This window comes from Theobroma cacao, chromosome 9 (genome assembly GCF_053813885.1).
Source record: "Theobroma cacao isolate CCN51 chromosome 9, ASM5381388v1, whole genome shotgun sequence".
NCBI lineage: Eukaryota > Viridiplantae > Streptophyta > Magnoliopsida > Malvales > Malvaceae > Theobroma > Theobroma cacao.
This window is the reverse complement of record NC_142647.1, coordinates 45,288,967-45,309,722: the sequence shown is the minus strand read 5'-3', so window position 1 is coordinate 45,309,722 and position 20,756 is coordinate 45,288,967. Positions and strand designations below refer to the sequence as shown.

Below are 20,756 nucleotides of genomic sequence, written 5' to 3'. Positions count from 1 at the left end.
AAGTAGAAGAAATTGCCATTTCCAATACATATACAGAGTTCAAAAATTGTCTTTGTTAGCTTCAAAATTATTATAGTTTTGATTATGACAAAAAGATTAAATTTGCTTGAACATTATTTGAGTAGTCCTTGACAATTTCTTGAAATGATTTAACTCCTATACATTTGTTCTTGCATAGACACAAGCTTGACTCTTAAAGTTATTGAACCATATTTATAAGCTTGTATGACTCAAGTGTATGAGTGCTTATGATTCTCATTCATTAAAGGTTAATTTAAAGATTAAAGGAGAATCTTGATGCACTCATTAAGGGGAAGTTTTGAATATATTGTTTAATGATAAAAAAGAAAAAGGAGAGAATGAAGACTAAGTTAAATAGAGTTTAATGGACTTCATGTTTAATTTATATGTGTGACGCTTAGTTTTGGTTTTGTTGAAAATTATGTAAAGAAACCTATATGCATTGACTAAGGGGGAGCAACTCATAACGCATAAAGATTTGAAGCATTTATATTGAACATAGACATTGCATTCTTAACCCATGAGTGTTTTGTGATCATAAAAAATAAGAGATAGAGAATGTTGACTCTATATGTTTTTTAATGATAGCAAAATATTTTCATTTATTAATGTCTAATTATATTGTTTAAGTGTGCAGGAGAAAGCTTAAATTCACTAATATATTTGGTATTTGAAAGCAAATCAAGATGCTTGTTTAGTTGCAAGATGAGTTAATTGGTTAAACAAGCAAAGAATAAAGAGCCACACTTGATCAACAGAACAGAAGCCCCTTAATTGAATAATGAAGGGTTAGTCAACTAAAAATTCAAATCAGATGTTGGCGGGCTCAAGAGTATTGAGAGACAGAACCAACTTAGTCGACCAAGAAGTGGGTTAGTCGACTAAGTAGCTACTGCAAAAAATTTGGACTTCAAGATAGAACCAACTTAGTCCACCAAGAAGTAAGTTAGTCGACTAAGTGCTCACTGCCAGAAATTAGAAGTAGAAAACAGAGACGACTTAGTCGACTAAGACGTAAGTTAGTCGACTAAGAGCATTCTGTCTGAAAATTTGAATTGAGTAGAAAATGACAAAATAATGGCTAGAAACGGCTAGTTTCTATCTCTAATAGCCAGAATTGATTTTACAAGTATTTAAAGCCTCTCCAACAGTAAAAAAGAAGTGAGAGAAGTTATCCAAAGTGATTTTGAGCTTAGAAGACCAAAAACCTTCTCTTTACATTTGCATTTCACTCTTATCCTTTGAAAAAGTGTTTGAGCTTAACTTTGTACATCTTAAATCAAGTAAGTGATCAATTGTACTTCATCGTTTCTTTATTTTCTATTTACTTAAAGTGTGAGAGACACTCTAAGGGATTTATTCAAGCTTGGATTGCTTGATTGAGTGTATAGGTTCTAACTTAGTCTTGAAAAGTTAGTTGTTAGGTTTTGGTTAAACCCGTGAAAAACCATTGTTAAAGGTTGTGGTTGAGCCTTTGAAAAGCCACTTTGGGTTTTGGTTGATCCCGGTAAATATCACTGTTAAAGGTTGTGGCTGAGCTTGTGAAAAGTCAATGTAAAAGCTTGGTGGGAGCTTGGGAATTCCACCATTTTAGTGATTTGGTTTGAAAAATCATCGGTTGAACAATCAAGGTAGTGGATGTAGGTCTTTGATTGAACCACTATAAATCGTTGAGTATTGTCTCCTCTATTTTATTTTTCATTTTCATTCTTTCTAAAATCGTTTCTTCATCTTGCATCAAATTTTCCATCATCGATCTTCAATTTGCTCCCAATTCGAAATCAAGTTTAGTAAGAGCCAAAAAGTGTTATTCACCTCCCCTCTAGCACATTTATTTGGGACGAACAGTCTTTGAATTGGTACATATGGACATATGGGGTCCATATAAGGTTCCAACTATAAACGGTCATAGGTATTTTCTAACCATTATAGATGATTTCACTTGTTTTACATGGATTTATTTGATGAGAAATAAGTCTAATGTGTCAAGTATTGTGTATGCTTTCAACAATTTGGTTCAAAAACAATTTGGCAGTTTTATAAAATGTTTAAGAACAGATAATGTCAAAGAGTTTAACCTTACTGATTTTTATGCTGAAACTGGTATCACACATCAATTATCCTGCACTGGTACACCACAGCAGAATGGTGTTGTGGAGAGAAAACATCAACACATTCTAGCTATGGAAAGGGCTCTAAGGCACCAATCAAATGTTCCATTAAGTTTTTGAGGAAATGCAGTCCTCACAGCCAATCACATTATAAATAAAGTACCAACTAGGGTCCTGCAAAACAAATCACCAAATGAATTGTTATTTCAAAGGCTTCATTCATATGATCATTTGAAAGTATTTGGCTATTTGTGTTTTGCTTCCACACAAACATAACACAGAAAGAAGTTTAACAGCAGGGCTAGTAAATGCATTTTCATAGGATATCCAAATAATATCAAAGGGTACAAATTGTATGATCTTCAAGCACAAAGAGTTCTAATATCCAGGGATGTTGTTTTACATGAAAACGTTTTTTCATTTCATTCATTAAAGCACAACACACAAGATTTTACATTTGATCAAACATTTGGTGTGCATGCCACTTCTTTTGATTTTTCTGAGCCTAATTGCAAGAATTCTCAATCTTTTGATCACAACCAAGTTGAATTACCTTCTGATATACCTTTACCAGATCTATAACAGCCTACCACATCACAAAACGACCATTTATCCCACAATTCACCTTCCACTAGCAGTCTGCCTTCTAGTGACAGTACTAGTCAAACAGAAACAGTCCAATGTACAAATTCAAATCAACTTGTTAGGAGAAGTTCAAGAATAAAACACCTACCAAAATACTTGGAAGCCTATCAAATTGATCTACTTTCATGCAACAGTACTGTCACTAAATATCCTATAGCCAATTATGTTTCACATCATAATCTGTCACCTACTCACAAAGCATTCACAATTTCATTGACAAACATACAAGAGCCTAAAACTTACCATCAAGCCTTGATACATTCACATTGGAGAGATGCAATGGCAGTTGAACTGCAAGCTTTAGAAGACAATGGTACTTGGAGCATAGTACCATTGCCAGTTAATCATCATTCTGTGGCTTGTAAATGGGTGTATAAAACCAAGTTAAATGCCAAAGGAGAAGTAGAAAGGTTCAAAGCAAGACTTGTTGCAAAAGGTTATAGTCAAGTTGTTGCTTTTGACTACACAGAAACCTTCAGTCCAGTGGCTAAACAGTTAACAGTCTGAATCTTCTTGGCTTTAGCAGCTGCTAATAACTGGTCATTATCACAGTTAGATGTTAACAATGCATTTTTGCATGGAGATTTACATGAAGAAGTGTACATGGACTTACCTCAGGGATATGTGGTTAAGGAGGAGTATCCTGATGGCTTAAAATTAGTATACAATTACACAAGTCCATATATGGACTCAAACAAGCTTCCAGGCAATGGAATACCAAACTCACATCATCTATCCTTCAATATGGTTTCAAGCAGTCAATGTCAGACTATTCATTATTCACTATGCAATCAAATGATGGTGAATTCACAGCTTTATTGACTTATGTTGATGATGTACTAATTGGAAGCACATCTATTCAAGCTGCAACAAGGATTAAGGATCACCTTAGATCACAATTTAAATTCAAGGACCTAGGAGCTGTCAAATTCTTCCTAGGAATTGAAGTGGAAAGATCACCACAAGTGATTTCAATATGTCAGAGAAAATATGCTCTTGACTTGCTAGAAGAATATGGAATGCTTAGAGCTAAACTTGTATCAACACCTATTGATTACAACACCAAACTAAGCAAGGTAAGTAAAAAAGAAGAAACAATGGATCCCATAAGATACAGACAGTTGGTTGGGAAACTTCTTTATCTTACATTCACTAGACCTGACATCTCATATGCAGTATAAACATTAGCTCAGTTCATGGATAAACTAGCAAATGGGCATTATAGAGCAGCATGCAGAGTATTAAAATACTTGAAGAAAGCACCAGGTCAAGGAATCTTGATGAAAGCAGACTCAAACCTGAAGATCACAACATATTGTGATAGTGACTGGGTAAGGTGTCCTAACACTAGAAGATCCATTACTGGTTATTGCATATTTATTGGAGAATCCTTGGTGAGTTGGAAATCCAAAAAGCAGCAAGTGGTGGCCAGGAGTTCAATAGAGTATAGATCCATGGCATCCACATCTTGTGAAATCCTTTAGATTAGAGATTTGTTAGCGGACTTTGGAATTGACCACAAAGATGCAGTAAAGCTCTATTGTGACAACCAGTCATCAATCTATATAAGCAAAAATCCAGTTTTCCATGAGAGAACAAAACATATTGAAGTTGATTATCACTTCATTCGGGAAAAGATTGTGAATGGCACAATAGAGCCTGCCTATATTCCAACAACTTTGCAAATTGCTAATGCATTTACAAAAGCCTTAGAACCAGGTCAATTTCAGAGATTGTTATGCAAGATGAACATTCACAATGTTCATGCTTCCTCTTGAGGGGGAGTATTAATCAGGAAGGCTGATCATGAATGATTTCAATGTAGTAGAAGAATAAAAGCAGCAAGGTTGCCACCAGAAAACTGCTACTTCTAAATAGCAGAAGAAGAATAAAGACTGAAGAAATGCACCATTTCATTTTTTGTTAGAAAGAAGACAACGAGGATTTCGATACTACACCGTTTTAATTGATATTAAAGGATGTAGGTAATTAATAGCCGTTAAGTTAGTTAATAGCTTGATTAGTTACAGCTTTTTGTCCTTTTCTTCTTTCCTGATTTGTGAATATATATGTACAAACTTTCTGGTATTCTTTCTGTGAATGAATCAAAAATCATTCCCCAAATATTATACGCCTCTCAACCATATTTCATCAAGTTTTCCTTGAAACAATTAATGAAAAGTTTTTGGGAGGCTATGGTAAGGGCCTCGTAAAGTTCCCCATGAATGACCAAAAAGCTTAATCAAGATGGTGGAGCCCTTCTCTGATTTGATCATATTTCATGTAATTACAGCAAGTAGTAAAGGACAATTGAATACCCTTTCTTAACAACCCAACAAAAGCAAAAGCAAATATGAGATGAAGTGATGAGCCTTTGTGGAAAATGCAATAGGGCCAAAATCTCTCTCCCTTTGATAAAACATAAAAAAAAGCAACAAATGTAGCCAACCACCACCATTAAAAACTTCACAGTTGGTTATAAATGCAATTCTTGAATATTGATTTTTTTATAATTTCATTATTTTATAAAAAAGAAAATCATAAGTCACAACTTCGTTTTAAATTTGCTTATTTATTAAATTGAAACAAAAAGAAAATCTCTCTTCCTATTAACACATTATTTTGAAGGTTATATGCAAAAATCTTACTAGTACATATATGGACTATCTTTTCTTTACCACATAGCACCCAGAATTTGACCAACCGCCATGCAGTTTCACACGAGCGAATTCAATGTATTCACATGGTGTGTCCTCTCCACACGTGCTAAACGCTTAGCTAGCTCTTAGCTAGGATCCATGTTTCTTTCCATGAACAACAACACATGGTTCCTCCCTTACTGTAGCAATCTCCTTGGAGGTAACCTGATTCCAGATCTCCGTGAACGCCTTGACGATAACGTCGTGGTGACATGGAGAATTCAGCTCCAGAAAGCATCGCAGAAGCTCCTGAAGATCATCTTTCGAGTAGATTTCTTTTTCCATGATCATTTGCAGCATGGATTGTCGAAAATCTTGGAATGGGTCGTTGGAATCCTTCACCACAGCGATGCTGTCGATGATTTTAGGACAAGGGCTGAACATAACTTTGGAGGGTCTTGGAAGATCAGGTTCAGATTCAGAGTTGAGAGTGGATGATGTTGTATCAATGTTGAAAGAGAAGGAAGTGGATGTCAGGTCATCATTTTCCATTGCTGTCAGGGCATTGCTTTTGTCATAACAAGCTGAAGAAGAGGGAAGTTTGGGATTTTGGATTGCAGAAATTTTGGATTTCGGTTTTGGTTCATAAACATCAGAAAGTTTTGGCCTGCCACAACCACATGATCCTGCATTAGCTGTTAACAGGGTTTTCAACAGATTTTTCTTGCTGGAAGACATAAAAAAAAAAGGGGGAAAGAAGATTTTAATGTTGTGTGTTCCTCGAGGTTTAAACTGAAAACTTGATGAAACTGCTATAGAAAGGATTTTCTAGTATGTGCAGGGTTGAGCGGGATAGATTTGTTGGGTGTAGAAAGCCTAGATGGGATTATCGGTAGGAGTCCTTTTCAACATTTTTCGCTAGTGGCTAGAGAGATCGATTTGAATGAGAGAAAGGTGATTTTAGGAACTAGCCATTTTCTCCGGAAGGTTTTTTTTTATTATTATTATTTTAAATTTATTTGAGGTATTTGACTTAACTTAGAGGAAATGTTGGGCATGTGAATTTTGGGATAAGATTCTTTTTTTAAAAAAAATAAAATTTGCCTTTTAGGGTTTCATTCTTTTTAGCTAAAGATTCCTTTTCTCTTCTTTAAGCAATATTGCTCTAACCTGATGGTAATTGTTTTGCTGATAATGATGCTTAAGACTTACAAGTAAGCTTATTAGTGGGCCAGTGGCCAACCTTGAACTCTTTTTTGGAAATTGTAAGTTATAAAGCTTTCTAAAATTTGACTTTGGGGGTCTCAATCTGATTTTACTATTTGATATACATACATACATATATATATATAAAAATTTCTTTTGGTGTAATCGTTTGGCAAAGCTATAATTAATCAAATATTTTCACTATGTTTAAGATTTTATTATTAATTTAGTGAATATTTAAAACATATATAGTAAGAATGTCAATGTATCTTTGTAATTGGTACTAATAATCAGTAATCAAGACATATGGCCCAAGGAACAAACGAAAAGGCTTGGTGCCCAAAATGTGAAAAGCAAGAAGAATCGACATCGGAATTGGGCCTTTTCAGCAAATTAAAAGGTAATCTACTCCCATTATTTGGAATGGTTCTAATATTTAATTCTAATAGTTTAAATATATTTTAAGCTAAAATTTTGCTTTTAATATTTAACAAGAAGTTTAAATAAAACTAAAAACCAAGGGAATTTCAACCTTAAAATCATAGCAATTCTTCAATTGTGTCTAATGTTAATTCATTCCAGAAAAAGATTTAGTTTTATGTATACCTTATCTTGTCCAATAATGGCATTAATTCATCAATACAGAGTTAGATTCAATTTCTTTACAAATTAATGATTTCCAATTCATCAGCATATTTAAGATTTGACGATAATAGATGAATCAATTTAATAAAAAATAATGGAATATTCGAACTTACAACAATAGCACTTCTTCAATTTTTTGTCAATTCTTTCGAAAAAATGATTTAGTTTATGTATACATTATTTGGTTCAATACTGACATTCATCGACACAAAAGTTAAGTTGAAATTCTTTACAAATGAGCTGTAATTCATCAGCATATTTGATATTTGAGCTTTTTCATAAAAAGAGTACAGAATGATGATAAATGAATCATTCATTGTTTTTTTTTTTTTTTTCATACAAAAGTGAGGGCTACAAAAGATAACTCTAATCTTATAGAATCTCTTAAGGTCTAATTATATTTAATCTCGTGTATGTCATGAGAGAATTCAATTAGAGATCATAAATTTGAAGCGTAATACTCTCTTTTCTATAAATAACGTTGCTGTTTTATTTATTATTTTTATTGAGAAGAAATGAGAAGTTGATTCCAAAAGTTGTTCGAGTTCTAACCTAAAAATGAAAGGAAATACCAAGACAAAGCAACAGGAAGGGTGAAGAGTTACCATATTTACAAACAAACAGATCAATTATGATTCATCCCTAAGCTGCTGCTTCGACCAAAAAGAATTGCTCCAGAAAACTTCTCAAAAGCACATGCAATCTTGTGAATGATGGTCCTCCTAATAAACCTGAAGCAAGCTTTCACCGGCGACTTCACCTCCACCCAAGCACGGCAAAGAATGTGTTCCTTTGGAGTAGTACTGCTTGAATTAGGTGGCAACGCCATTGGCTGCAAATAAACCCATGCAGCTTTCTTCACCAGCAAGTTGGTTATAGGAATCTCGTACGCAGATGCAATCGTTGACCCTGCTGAATAAGGATTGTTCTGGGACTGGGACCCTTTGCTTGAAGGCATCAAGTCTTTCAATGAAGTGTATGTCGATATAAGAGGGCTCGAAGAATCCAACTCTGAGTCAAGGGCTGCATAGTATGAACTCTGTCGATCGGTTTTAGGGAAGTTGTTGCTTTCTATTTTGGCCGTGAAAGCAAGTTTTTTTGACTCATTATTAGCTTGGGGAGCCATGGAAATGTTTTGTTTTTTCTTTTCCTTTTGGGTTTTGAAGAAAAAGTTTGGTATTATAGTCTTTCTTTAATTAGCTTGAGTTATTTGAGAGAGGAGCAATAAAATCTCTGTAACCTTATACTGAAAGATACTTTATCTGTTAGGAACTTCAAATTTCAATTGATTTTAATTTTCAAAATTGTTTAAAAAGTGGGATCAGAGAAAATCTTTTCAGTCCAGTTTGAATACATCACATAAATTCCAAGATTAATATAGTTGTATAGGACTCTGCTACTTGGCCCTAAATTGACCATATTGCCTTAGAGAAAATCGGAAATGACAATAATGACCCAAACATCCTCAATCAGACAGTAAATTTAGAAAACTTAGAGTCTGGACCTGATCTTCATCTAAATTCCAGAATGAAATATATGTTGACTGTCTTTTTTTTTTTTTTTTTTCTATGGCTATAGAAAGGATGAACCCTCAACTTTGTCTCTGGATATAGGGTTTTTAAAATCCATGATTTATGGAAGGAAAGCTTGCAGTTAAAATCGGAAATCTTACCACCATATCTGCTCACTCCTCAATTTTATATTGTTCATGACATGTGATAATTAAGATAACTGTTTAGAGATAACAGACAGAAGCATACGGCACTCTTGTTTGATTCAATGGGATATAAATTTATCTTCAAATCTCTTGTTCATCAAAAGAAACCCTCTAACCTCTTTAATTGGAAAGATACAAGTAGCACTAAATTGTCGGGGAAGTGACTTAGATGGTAACCGGTTCGGCCTGAGCAGCATTGCCCTTTTAGGAATTTGTCCGTGTGTCCCGATATAAACAATGGAAGTGGCAAGTTAAGCCACGTAAGTTCACATCTGGCCTCAGTTTCCAAAAGCATTTTGCGCGATTGGTCTCAGCCAAACCGAAAATAACTGAAAACTAGAGGGCCAATACAGTCACTCGATAAACATTGAACGACCTTTTGTGTACTTTGCAGCCCTGTATGAGTTTCTATCTCTGGTTTTTTCCCAGATTTTTTTCTTGGTTATCCTAACTACTTAGAAAAGGGGGTCTTGAACAAATCTTTGTTTGGATAGGGGCTCTATGGTCAGCTAAAACGATAATGGCAACAATAACAACTCTGACCGTTACTTCTCTCTCTTCCTCTTCTTTCTTGAATACCAAAAACTGTTCCAAGCTTTCCTACTTTACTTCGACTCCAACTTCCATCAAACCCAAGTTGAAAAGCTTTAGAATCAGAGCTGTCAAAGAGAAAACAGAAGAAATCCAAACCCCATCTTCTTCTTCATCTGCGGATGAAGTTACAAAGACGTATGGCCTTGAAGCTGGGCTTTGGAAGGTACTTAATTCTCTTTTCTCAATCACTTAATTATTCCTTTTCACTATTGCTTTTTCTTTTCCTCTTCTTTAAGCCTGTCTACATGATAATTATAATGAAAAAACTAGCATGCATAAACGATGGATATGGTTTGCTTATATAGGCATTTGTAATTGATTTGGTGATTTTCTTCTTCTACTATTATTAATTAATTGCATATTTATAGTTGTTTTGTTTTTGGCAATGGATTCGTTTGTATTTAATTCTGTTCCCTTCAGTTTCTAAGACAGCCTAATTTCACAAATTTACCTTGGTAGTAGAGAGGTTGACTTGGGAGTATAGTTTTATGATTTTGATTTTTTTGGTTTGGTTGGTTCAGAAGGAGAAATAGTTCATAGTTAACAGTAAGAAAACCTTGGCTTCCAATCTCATTTTTCACAAATTTCTTTTCCTTCAATAATATTTACCAATGTTTTAAGTAGAGATGGCTTCAGTCAGCATTAATTCCAATACATAAATTAAAGCTCACAAAAGAAAAAGAAGCATGCATGGGAATTTTGAATGCACTGGAAGCTTTATCCTTTGTGGGTGGAGGTCTGTTTTTTGTTTCATCTCTGATTTTGACATGGATAGCATGGCCTGGTTAATGATTATCAAGAGTCATTAAGGAATTAATAAAAGGAAATAATAGGTTCTAAGGAAATTAAAAATACATGCTGTTCCTGAGTTTTTCCCTACTCACCACCTTTTGGTTTTTGGGTATGAGAAGCTAACTTCTGTCTTGTGATTCACATACTTTGTGAATATCGGAAGATATTCAGCTCAAAGGAAGAAGGTGAAGAAAAGAAATCAAAGGGTGACCAAGCCAAGGAGCTGCTAGCCAAATATGGAGGAGCATACTTGGCAACCTCCATTACTCTCTCCTTGATCTCCTTCGCCCTTTGCTATGCACTAATTAGTGCTGGCATTGATGTTCAAGCATTGCTGCTAAAGGTAAAAACATCCAAGAAAACATAAATGTGGATTACAAATTTTCCTTAACGCTGACTTTTGGTAAAGGGAAGGCATTCCGGAACTAACCATTAGATTGAATTTCCAGGTGGGAATCTCAACTGATGCGACTGGAGAGAAAGTTGGGACCTTTGCTCTGGCATATGCTGCCCACAAAGCCGCATCTCCAATAAGATTTCCTCCTACTGTGGCTCTGACTCCCATTGTTGCAAGTTGGATAGGAAAGAAGGTTGAAAAAGATAAGTAAAATATGTCGACCAAAGTTGAATTGACCTGTCTCACTTTCAGTGGTTTTTTTTTTTTTTTTTCTCTGTGGTGTTTCCCATGGAGAGTAGAGTTTTTCTTGTAGCTCCAAAATGATGTTGGTTGATTTCAAGTGCTTGCAGTCGAGTTAATTGCAAGACTACCGTTGATTTGTTGAAAACACACATAAGATTGTAATCATGTAAAACAATAAGCCTGAATACAACTTCTGCCTCCGGGAACATATCATATCAAAATTATTTTCTGCAATTCCTGATAATGATCGAGGAACTGAATCCTTCTTTTCTTTTCTTTTTTTTTTTCTAGAATTACTTTTCTTTTTTGGGATAATCGAATTTGTGTTTATCCAAAGAAAGCATGTAAACCTGCTACAAAGTCACAAAGTAGAATACAAAAGTTTAGGCAAACATTCTGTCATCTAATCCCCAAGCTACAAAAGGATCTTTATTATTGAATCCCCTCAAATACTGAGTCGAATCCTAATAGAATCTGCAATACGATCAAACTTTGCAGTTATGGTATTGGCTTGACCTCCATGAAGTCTCCTGTGTCTTTCTCTCCACAAGACATGGATACATGCACTCCAAGCAAGAACAAATGGTCCCCAGACTCAAATCACCTGATCACAAAACAAACAGATGGTATTTGCAGAAACAAGGCCCCAAGAACATAATCTTTTCTGAGTAGGCAACCTGTCAAGAATGGCCACAGTAGCATGCCTTTGTACATGACACTCGAACCAAATGATCCAATGCCAATCAACTTTCTCCTGCTTCGTACCTAGTACATCCCCAGTGTGTGCAGCACTGATTTTAGAACCAAAATAAACCCAAACCTCCTCACAATTCTGCAGCTTAGTAAAGAGTAAAGGCATATTTAATCAATCTTGGTAAAAGGTCGAGTATCCTAGTTCAAATGCCCCTACCAAATTTAATCAATCTCTCATGGGCGACAAGGCAACACCTCTTTCTGCGATACAAGTGCATTGCAGGCAGCCAGCCAGCCAGCCTCGGCCTTTGTATATTTCTGGTAATATTGAGAGGGAAAAACTTCTCAAAAACTGCCTTGCCATGCACTAAACATCTCGTAACATATTTATTTCATCAAAATTTGCTCAATATAGTAAAAACAAGGTACATCAGATCATTTGTTTGCCACCACATGATGTCTGTACGACCCTATGCCAGTCAATCTAATAACAAGTTCTGGTTAATGCAATAAAAAGGTAAAAGAAGAGGAATAATATACAGGGACTAACTCAGATAAAATATGACCTTATTTACTACAAGATCACGTGGATCATTTGTATTACTTAGCTGTACAGTGATTGTTCTACCTACTTCCTATTCTTTAGTTCCTCAACCTTTGAGGAACATCAAGTAGCCAACTTTTGCGAACCATTCACACCAATCTCCACAGCATCAGGAATGCTCTCACTAAAATACAAGCAAAGGGCTCATCACTTCCGCAAACACAAATATGCCCTTCACCTCCCAGTTTAATTAGCAGATGGCACTTCATTTGCATTTGATGGAGGCGTTTGTGGACGTGGTGTGCTAACAGCACCCATGCCATAATCCTCATCATGAAGTGTACCAAACTCATTCCATCCAACCTCAGCTACAGTCAAGAGTCATGGAATGCAAAAATAATGAGCAAGAGAAAAACAATTAACAGTAATCTGACTACATCTCAGAAGAGGATACGTTCAGTCCGCCACATGTCAGTGATGCTAACGCTAGGATCTGATAAAAGCCAATAATCAGCATCACTCTGCAAAAGAAATCAGGAATTTAGTACTCAATAATGTTTAATTAGAAGTGCATGCGAATTAAAAACTTCCGCACATGCCATTTTGAAATGGTCAATTGAATCTGGTTTTCTACAAAAAATGGAATATGTTATTGAAAAGCAATCCCCCCTTCAGTGAATCATCATGTGCATAAGTTTTAAGGTCTACAGAGAATAATTTGTTTTCTGAATTCCTACAGTATGAGGTTTGAACTTACATCAACATCTGAGGGAACGATCTTCATGATCCCACTCACAAAGTCCTGTGACGCATTAAGATCTGAGCACATTCTATTAGTATCTTGGCCCTGTGGTTCAATCTCCTTCCCTCTGCTCTCCTCCGTTACCATTGTTGTTCCTGGATTCTCATTCAAGCCTGAAGTTGATGGAAAGTTCAGAGGTGGATCTACCCCTTGTATCTCTTCAAATTTCTCCTCAAATTGACTAGAAAAAGCACAAGAAAACAAGAGGATCATCAGGAAATTTGCCACTTTCATGTTCAAATGGACATTTGCCTTTAACACAATGGCTTTGCCATGCCACGAAAACAGATTAAAATTGCATATAAGACTACCAACTTTTAACCAACATGAAGCAGTACCTGACAAGGTAAACATCTATAGGACCCATTGAGCTCCTGAGGACAATCCTGTATCTCCTCTGGGGATAGTCAACAGCCTGCTATAAGAAAGAAGAGTTAGCAATTATGATTGAACATAAAAACATAAACTACATGTTAATTCTTCAAGCCATTAAGAATACCTCATCAGGATCTGGGACTTCAAGTGTGGTTCCATGCGGAGCTTTAATAGCTATCAGTGTTTCATTCTAAATAAGGCAATAAAACATATAGTTAACAGCAGAAAGTAGAAAGAGTCTTAACATTAGCAATGCAAGGTGGCCTTACAATTACCAACTCAGAAACATATAAAATATTAGAGCAATAAACAAACCTGGAAGCAGGGTAAGTTCTTGATATCTTCCTCAGTGACAAAAAGCCACCTGAGATGTGAAAAAGGTGAAATGAGCTAAGTTGCTCTGCTGAAATCACAGAAAAGTGTAAAATTCATAATATCTTGAGCAGGGAAATGAAGATTTACTTTTGATTATTTTCATCTTCACTGAGGTCCCTCAATCGTTCTTGCATTTCTCTGTACAATATAGAAACCTCAGCAATGATCCAGAGAATGAAAAAAATTTAACCGAAAACAATAGCAGAGGCCATAGCAGCTTAACCTTATTTGTTCATCTAATCTGCGTTCCTCAATAGAAAGGTTCTCAACTTCTGCCTGCACAGAATGTTACCATTATGAAGTTTTTAATTACAAATTAGCTGATGAGAAACAGAAAAGGTGTTTGATCCATCATTTGCAACTATTGTTTTCACTAGTGAGAAAAATTAACTGAATATGACTCAACAAAGCCTTATTATTTTGTGCTAGAGCATCCAAATAACAGGCGGCTGCTAACTTTCAAGGCTAAAATTAGAGGCCAAGAAAGACAAACAGAAAGGCACAAAACTGCCAATTAGTCGTGATAAAATGTCATGGCTTTTGACAGGAGTCTGGATCTTGAATAAAAGCTGGAAAGAAGAAACTTTCAGGTAGCCTAAGCCAGCAGGTTAAGGAGGCATTGATGGATCACAGTTATACAGCATACTGGTTACACTAAAAATGACAGGCCACAGCTAACTTTCAAGGATAAAATTAGAGGCCAAGAAAGACAAACAGAGGCACAAAACTGCCAATTAGCAGCGATAAAATGTCATGGCTTTCAACAGGAGTCTTGGTCTTAAATAAATGCTGGAAAGAAGAACATTTCAGGTAGCCTAAGCCAGCAGGTTAAGGAGGCATTGATGGATCCACAGTTATATAGCATACTGGTTACACTAGAAGTCATTGTTATTGTCTTTTCAACTGAAAAGGCACCGTCATCATTGCAGATGGAAATACAGGACATGTTGGATTTTGACACAGTCAAAAAGAGCAATAAAGATAACCAAAGATCAGAAGAAATGAAATAGTACATGCACAGCTAAGAAGAAAAAGACAGTAAAATTGGACTAAGTTTCCAGTATATACGAACACTAAACAACAAACCACAACAGCTGAAGCTTAAACCATCATAAGTCTGCATTTCAATTAACAATTTGTCTACAATTTCATGAATCATACCTGCAAAGTAGCAACATTCTCATCAACTTCCCCTGGTCTTGAGACATCAAGCCCCCTGTTATGAATTTAAAGATTGAGGGATTTCTTAAGTAGCGATGCATATTCAGATATGAAAGCAAACTAAAATGATCCAAAGAGCCAACAAAGTTTAGCGAAAATAAGATATAGGTCATACTTCCACTGAATTCTGTTCTTGAGTTTCTTTTCAATCAGACCAATTCCTTCAAGAACATTGGTTATGTCATATATCCTCCTCTTTTGCACCTGTAGGAACAGAAAACCATCAGGAAACGGAGTTGTATTACTATATGTTTGAACCAATAATGAAACAGTTACCTCCAAGGTATCAGCAGCCTTATTTAAATCAAGAATACCATCTTCAGCTTGTTTAATCAAATTGATGAACTTCTTTGTCAAAAGCCCTGAGTTAAATTCAAAGGACATTACTGTCAGTCTTACAATTCAAGCACTCAATTCCATAAGCAGTGTGAAACAGTGCCAACAATAATTTAGCCAATTTACTTCTTTTTGAATTATTTGATATAAACACCAAAAAATATATAAGTAAAGGGAAAAAAACTACCTAAGGAGCTGTCATAACGACAAGGACCTGAGGGAGTGAGATTGTTGCCAGGAGAACCTGCAAATTTCCAAAAGTTTTCAATATTTATATCAACTTTTATTCCTTTCGCTTCAGTAGAACTAGGTCAAAAAGTGATGATTTTGCAAGTAAAACTTTTAGAACTACAATGACCTGTCACTAAGGTAACAGAAGAATCACAGATAGCACCTTAGTCATATAACTTGCATACCATACTACTCACCAAGATTTGAAGCAGGAGTTTGAGGACCAGCTTTACTGCTTTTTGTTAGCCTTGATGTTTTAGCCTTCCCCCCTTTTCCTGATACAGGAGTCTGGAGGGGACTGCTAACCACTTCAGTGTATCCAGGAGGCATTGTCCACTCACTAGACTCAACTTCCCGATCTGCTATATCACTCTTCCTCTTTAACTGATATACCATACAAAATTTTCAAATTGCAGTTAGAAACACAGGCAAATAAATTTTTGGCACAAAATTAATCAAGAAGAAAGAAACTTCAGGCTCCATTCAAGAAAAAGCATCATATTGAATGATAAAAAAAGTTTGTTCGAAATATATAGAAGAGACTTACTTACAAGAAACTGAACCATGCACCTAGGAAAAAACACAGGCCATTTGCATTTGCGGACACTATGAAATTAGACTAGAACCTTAAAGGCATTTATTTATAGAAAAGATAGGAGTAAAAGTGAACAAGGAAAAAAACGGTGCATCTTTCGGCCAAGTGCAGCAGACAGTTTCTATTTCCCAATTTGTAAGTTAAGATCAACATGTCCAAATACAGAGCAGCCTTTTGATGTAAAACTGTGATCATCTACATTCTACAAAACATCATGATGACTAAGTTGTTCATAACAAAAGTAGCACCAATACCCGTATCTATAGTGATCATGCAAACTGCAAGAGCACAAGCACTAACTACAAACAAAAATCAGTGCCTCCTAGTAAGCACCAAGGATGAAACTAATTGTTGGTGAAATGAAGCCATTTAACCTTCTTGTCTTTTCATTTTCTGAAACGAGATTACCTAAACTTTTCTTGTCTTCTTACAAACAGGCTCCATCAACATCCTCAAAAGGAGGATTATTAATTAGCTTAATGACATCCTACCCTTATGCTATCCAAGTTTTCTTAAAGAATTTGCTGGAATCCCCCAATCCTGGTCCAGTCTGAAGAATGGCCTGGACTGTCAACAAATCTCAAAGACATTGATAAAGTTCAGGATTTGATAAAAATTTCTTCACAGCATCTGTCTGTTTCTATCTTGTAGGTTTATACATAAAGTTTCAGCATTCAGAAAATGAATGGGTGATCTTCATACTTAAAGCTAATCAGACCTTCAACATGTAGCTTAGCCAGTTGAGCACTATGCACTTGCATTTATCTCCAGATTATTTGTTATGTAATACTCACACTTCAAACAGAAACAGTATTCTGGTATCTGGTGAAGTTGCAACCAAATGACGGCTTCATTTCATAATATTAATTTTGCGTTAGCAAACTTATAACTCTTTCAGCATCTTAGCAGCTATTATTGGAAATCACAAAAATCTACAGACACTTGAGAGGCTCTAAGTTATAATGTTTCCAATAGATAAACAAATTAAGTACATATAAGATATATGTATAGAAATATGTATTAAAAAGAATTCCACCATGTCTGATCTTACCATTACCAGTCTTTCGACTAGAAAAACAAATTATTGAAGACTTTTCACTGTCATAATGGTGTCTTTATTTAACACCAAGACATTATTCAACTTCAAGACTCCTTTTAAATTGAGTGACAAGCAGTTTATCAGAGAACATGTAAAACTTCGTCCCTTTAAAAAGATATGATAAGTAATAATTCTTAGAAGTAAGCAAAAATAAAGTATTAATAAGTAAAAGATTCTCACAACTTGATTCAGTCAAGCCCCTTGTTCTGTACATAAGGAATACTCTAAGCTACATACACAAAATCAAACTCGCAGCGTGATACCATTGTCCCAGATCCCAGACAAGTCTGCCAAACTTCAACTAAACAGAGAAGCACCATCCCTGGGTTTGAGTTGATTTTTCTTACTATCAGCAGATGTTATGTGATGGTTAAGCAAACAAAGTCTGCAGCAGAATGCATTAAATGAAATAACAACTAAGCAGGTCTTATTTTCAGTCAATAGATGTCTGACAAACTGGTTCTTTCTGATATCGAGGAGTAAACCAAGTAGAAGACCTTAACACAGGTATCAAAACCTATCACACCAAAATCAAATACTAAATACTTTCCCAAATCATTAACATCTAATACCTACTTTTCTCTTATACTGTCTTCCTAAAAAATCAAGGCACAAAAATTCTGTTTACAAGTTATTTGCTGCTGAAAATTGGTGTCATTGATGACTATTTACCTTGGTACCTCAAGCTTGAATGGGGTATGGAAATAACACAGGTTACTGAAACACCTATACTTCTTACATGCCGGAAAACATCCAGTGAATCCCACCCATCCATTAGATGGGCAGGTACTTAATAGCCATAAACAACAAGCAATAACCCTTCTCCATTGTGATTATCATTGTGCACTCCACAAGAACTGTAGTTTGTTTGTTTTCAAATTATGTACCAGGCATTCATCATTCATAATCAATCAACTTGCTCCGAACAAGCAATTGGCAAGGGCTGCCTGGTTATTTTCATCTTACCTGTAATGAATCTTGTCCAAACACATTAATATACTGAAACTCTAAACATTCCTGTAACCCATTAAACCACTGCCAAAAGAACCTTCAAAACTTCTATACCTTCCTGCAACCATTAAAGGAGGAAGTTTTTTTCCTCAACCAACCTCATATAGAGTATACAATTCGCTTGACTAAAGTGACACATGAAAGATAATTTTCTCTGTCTACAATATTTGTCAATGTTTCTGCTCCATACATGTAGACAGAAGACATCATTTTCCTGAACCCTCACAAAATCATTCATCACGCACATCTTGATATTAGTATATCTGTTTTCATTGCTATTCAATTGCACCTTAAATTCAGATGTGAAAATTGGCTTCAGAGCAAAATTCTTCTTGATACTTCCAGCCACTATCATTTCAGCCAAGTACCCACATTTTAGATTTCATAATTGTCAAAACCTTTAACTTCAATACCTCCCTTGTATATTCAAAACAATGGTTGTAAAAGAATTATCTAAGAAGGCAGAGACAACTAAGTCAAGCAACCAAATCTTGAAGCAAGAATTATATAGCAGAAAGTGAAGAAGCTGGATGGTCCCATGTTGCTGAGGACATGGTTAGTAAACTAAGGAAAGAATCCAAAGCACAATTATTAAAAAAAAGTCAAACTAACTTGATAAGATATCATCACATAATGAATCTGATCATTTTGGGGTACTAAAACGCTTAACATTGAAGCAAATAACCTATATTTAAAAATAAGTGAAGTTCTAGAGCTTTTACACTTCACAACACCACTTATACAATCAGCATGACAGATTCATAAACAAAATAGACAAAGAAATCAAAAAGTCACAACTTAAATTGGGCTGTTACTCGCCTAAGGGGCACCAGCTTCCGCTTAAACTGGGTTTGCATGAAACTGCACACCATATTCACAACACAATTAAATTAGGCTGCACAGTTATAAACAGTGTCAAGGCTTGACAATGTTGTGCTTAATTCTACAGTGGCAAACATCATGGCCAGAATCAGTAGCTTGAATACAGTCAAAGATTATTCTCATAACAAAAATCTCTGAATAAGCCCGAGCATTGACTTGAAAATTCAGTATTAGCAGTTTTTCCAGATTTTGTCTCTCTTTTTTTAGACATAAATCTCTATTTATTCAAATCAAGCACAAGACCAACTTAAGGCGCTAATTAACCCAATAATAAACCAAATTTACCAAAACCCGCCAAAATTCCCAATTAAAAAAACCACTAAAATCCCCATTCAATAAAAAAAATAAAATTCAAACCACAATTTTTTCCCATAAATTCCAACAACTAAAAATCAAAATTCATAAAATTCACACCCCAAAATCACAAGTAAATCAGATCTACTAAATCCCTTGATCAACAATAACAATAAAACCCCTTAAATTAAAATTTTATAAACAAAAAACCTACGGGAGACTTAACGACGATTGCTTCGGCATCTTGATCGGCGATGCGGCGAGGCTCAGTTGAAGGGAAGCGGTGATAGTCGCCTCCAGGAGCCATAAACGGCGGCTTCATAGAGAAAGGTAGCTGTCGTTTTAGTTGCTGTTGATTTTGCAGCTGTTGCTGTTGCTGCTGCATGGATTGCTTTAACTGCTCCGAAGCTTGAGAACCCGACATCACATAAAAACTTAAAATTAAATTAAAAACAAAGAAAAATAAAAGGATTTTGGGGGTTTTCTGGGGGGGATTGTTTGAAGGAAAGATAAGGAGGGAAGGTAACGGAATTGTGGGCAAAAGGGGGGGTTTTTTGGTGGGAATTAAGGGTAGATCTGGTGTTTGGGAAGAAGGAAATGGAAAAAGCGGGAGAGAGAAAGTGAGCAGAAAACGAGGGAAAAAAAATAAAAATAAAAAGGGAGGGTGAAGGGAAGGGAGGGAATTTTGGTTCGGATATAGATGTGGAGGGAAGCACTGATAATTAATTCTATTTAATAATTCAATTATAATAAAAAAAAACTTACATTTTACCTTTTTCAAAAAATACACCATAAATATTAAAAATAAAATTTTGCAGTTAGAGATTCACGAAGACTTAACGGTTTGAGCGAAGTTAAAATTGGATACAGTTTAAACCACGTGAAATTCTTTTTATTTTCTTTTTGTTCGGGGAATTCCCGCCATTTTAACAAAGTCCAAATCAAAAGGGTCCCATTTTTTTATTTGTTATAATTTGTTTTTTTCTCGTTTTTATTATATAGAGGTTTCTAGGCCGTTAAATTTTTGTTGACTAGAATATTACCAGAATAAAAAAAAAGGTTCAAAAAAACATTATTTGTATTATCTCTTTCTTATATTTGGGATTTTGAATACTAGGTTTAGGGTAAAAGTGAGGTTTAGTTTAGACCCGTGGGATTTGGTGCGCTATCTATAAAAAGGAAGGATAAATTAACTAAAATAAATAACAAAAAAATAAAAATAAAAAGGGCAAGAAAATGAGGTTCGAATCGGCGATTCGCGCCTTTTGGTTGAGGGCAATAAAGTGGC

At 35.3% G+C, this 20,756-nt stretch overlaps 3 protein-coding genes across 4 annotated transcripts; 1 reads left to right on the top strand and 2 right to left on the bottom strand.

The window, feature by feature from the left end:
- Positions 1-5,015: 5,015 nt before the first annotated feature.
- Positions 5,016-6,351, bottom strand: LOC18590244 (uncharacterized). Its single transcript, XM_007015658.3, has one exon. The coding sequence runs from the start codon at positions 6,152-6,154 to the stop codon at positions 5,567-5,569; it is 588 nt and encodes a 195-aa protein (XP_007015720.3). The 5' UTR covers positions 6,155-6,351; the 3' UTR covers positions 5,016-5,566.
- Positions 6,352-9,340: 2,989 nt separating this feature from the next.
- LOC18590242 (FAM210B-like protein) lies at positions 9,341-11,244 on the top strand. Its single transcript, XM_007015656.3, has 3 exons — positions 9,341-9,741; positions 10,534-10,713; positions 10,820-11,244. The coding sequence occupies exons 1-3, from the start codon at positions 9,505-9,507 to the stop codon at positions 10,976-10,978; spliced, it is 576 nt and encodes a 191-aa protein (XP_007015718.1). The 5' UTR covers positions 9,341-9,504; the 3' UTR covers positions 10,979-11,244.
- An 822-nt stretch (positions 11,245-12,066) lies between these two features.
- On the bottom strand, positions 12,067-20,148 carry E2F1 (E2F transcription factor 1). Of its 2 annotated transcripts, none has more exons than XM_018127437.2 (14): positions 19,683-20,148; positions 15,785-15,971; positions 15,544-15,600; positions 15,297-15,382; positions 15,136-15,224; positions 14,961-15,015; positions 14,023-14,075; positions 13,887-13,937; positions 13,740-13,788; positions 13,549-13,614; positions 13,388-13,467; positions 13,005-13,230; positions 12,702-12,768; positions 12,067-12,615 (listed from the first exon to the last, which is right to left on the bottom strand). In XM_018127437.2, the coding sequence occupies exons 1-14, from the start codon at positions 19,890-19,892 to the stop codon at positions 12,494-12,496; spliced, it is 1,398 nt and encodes a 465-aa protein (XP_017982926.2). In that variant the 5' UTR covers positions 19,893-20,148; the 3' UTR covers positions 12,067-12,493. The 2 variants fall into 2 exon arrangements, with proteins under 2 accessions (XP_017982926.2, XP_007015716.3); XM_007015654.3 differs by having other exon boundaries at positions 13,388-13,464; positions 19,683-20,147.
- Positions 20,149-20,756: the final 608 nt, after the last annotated feature.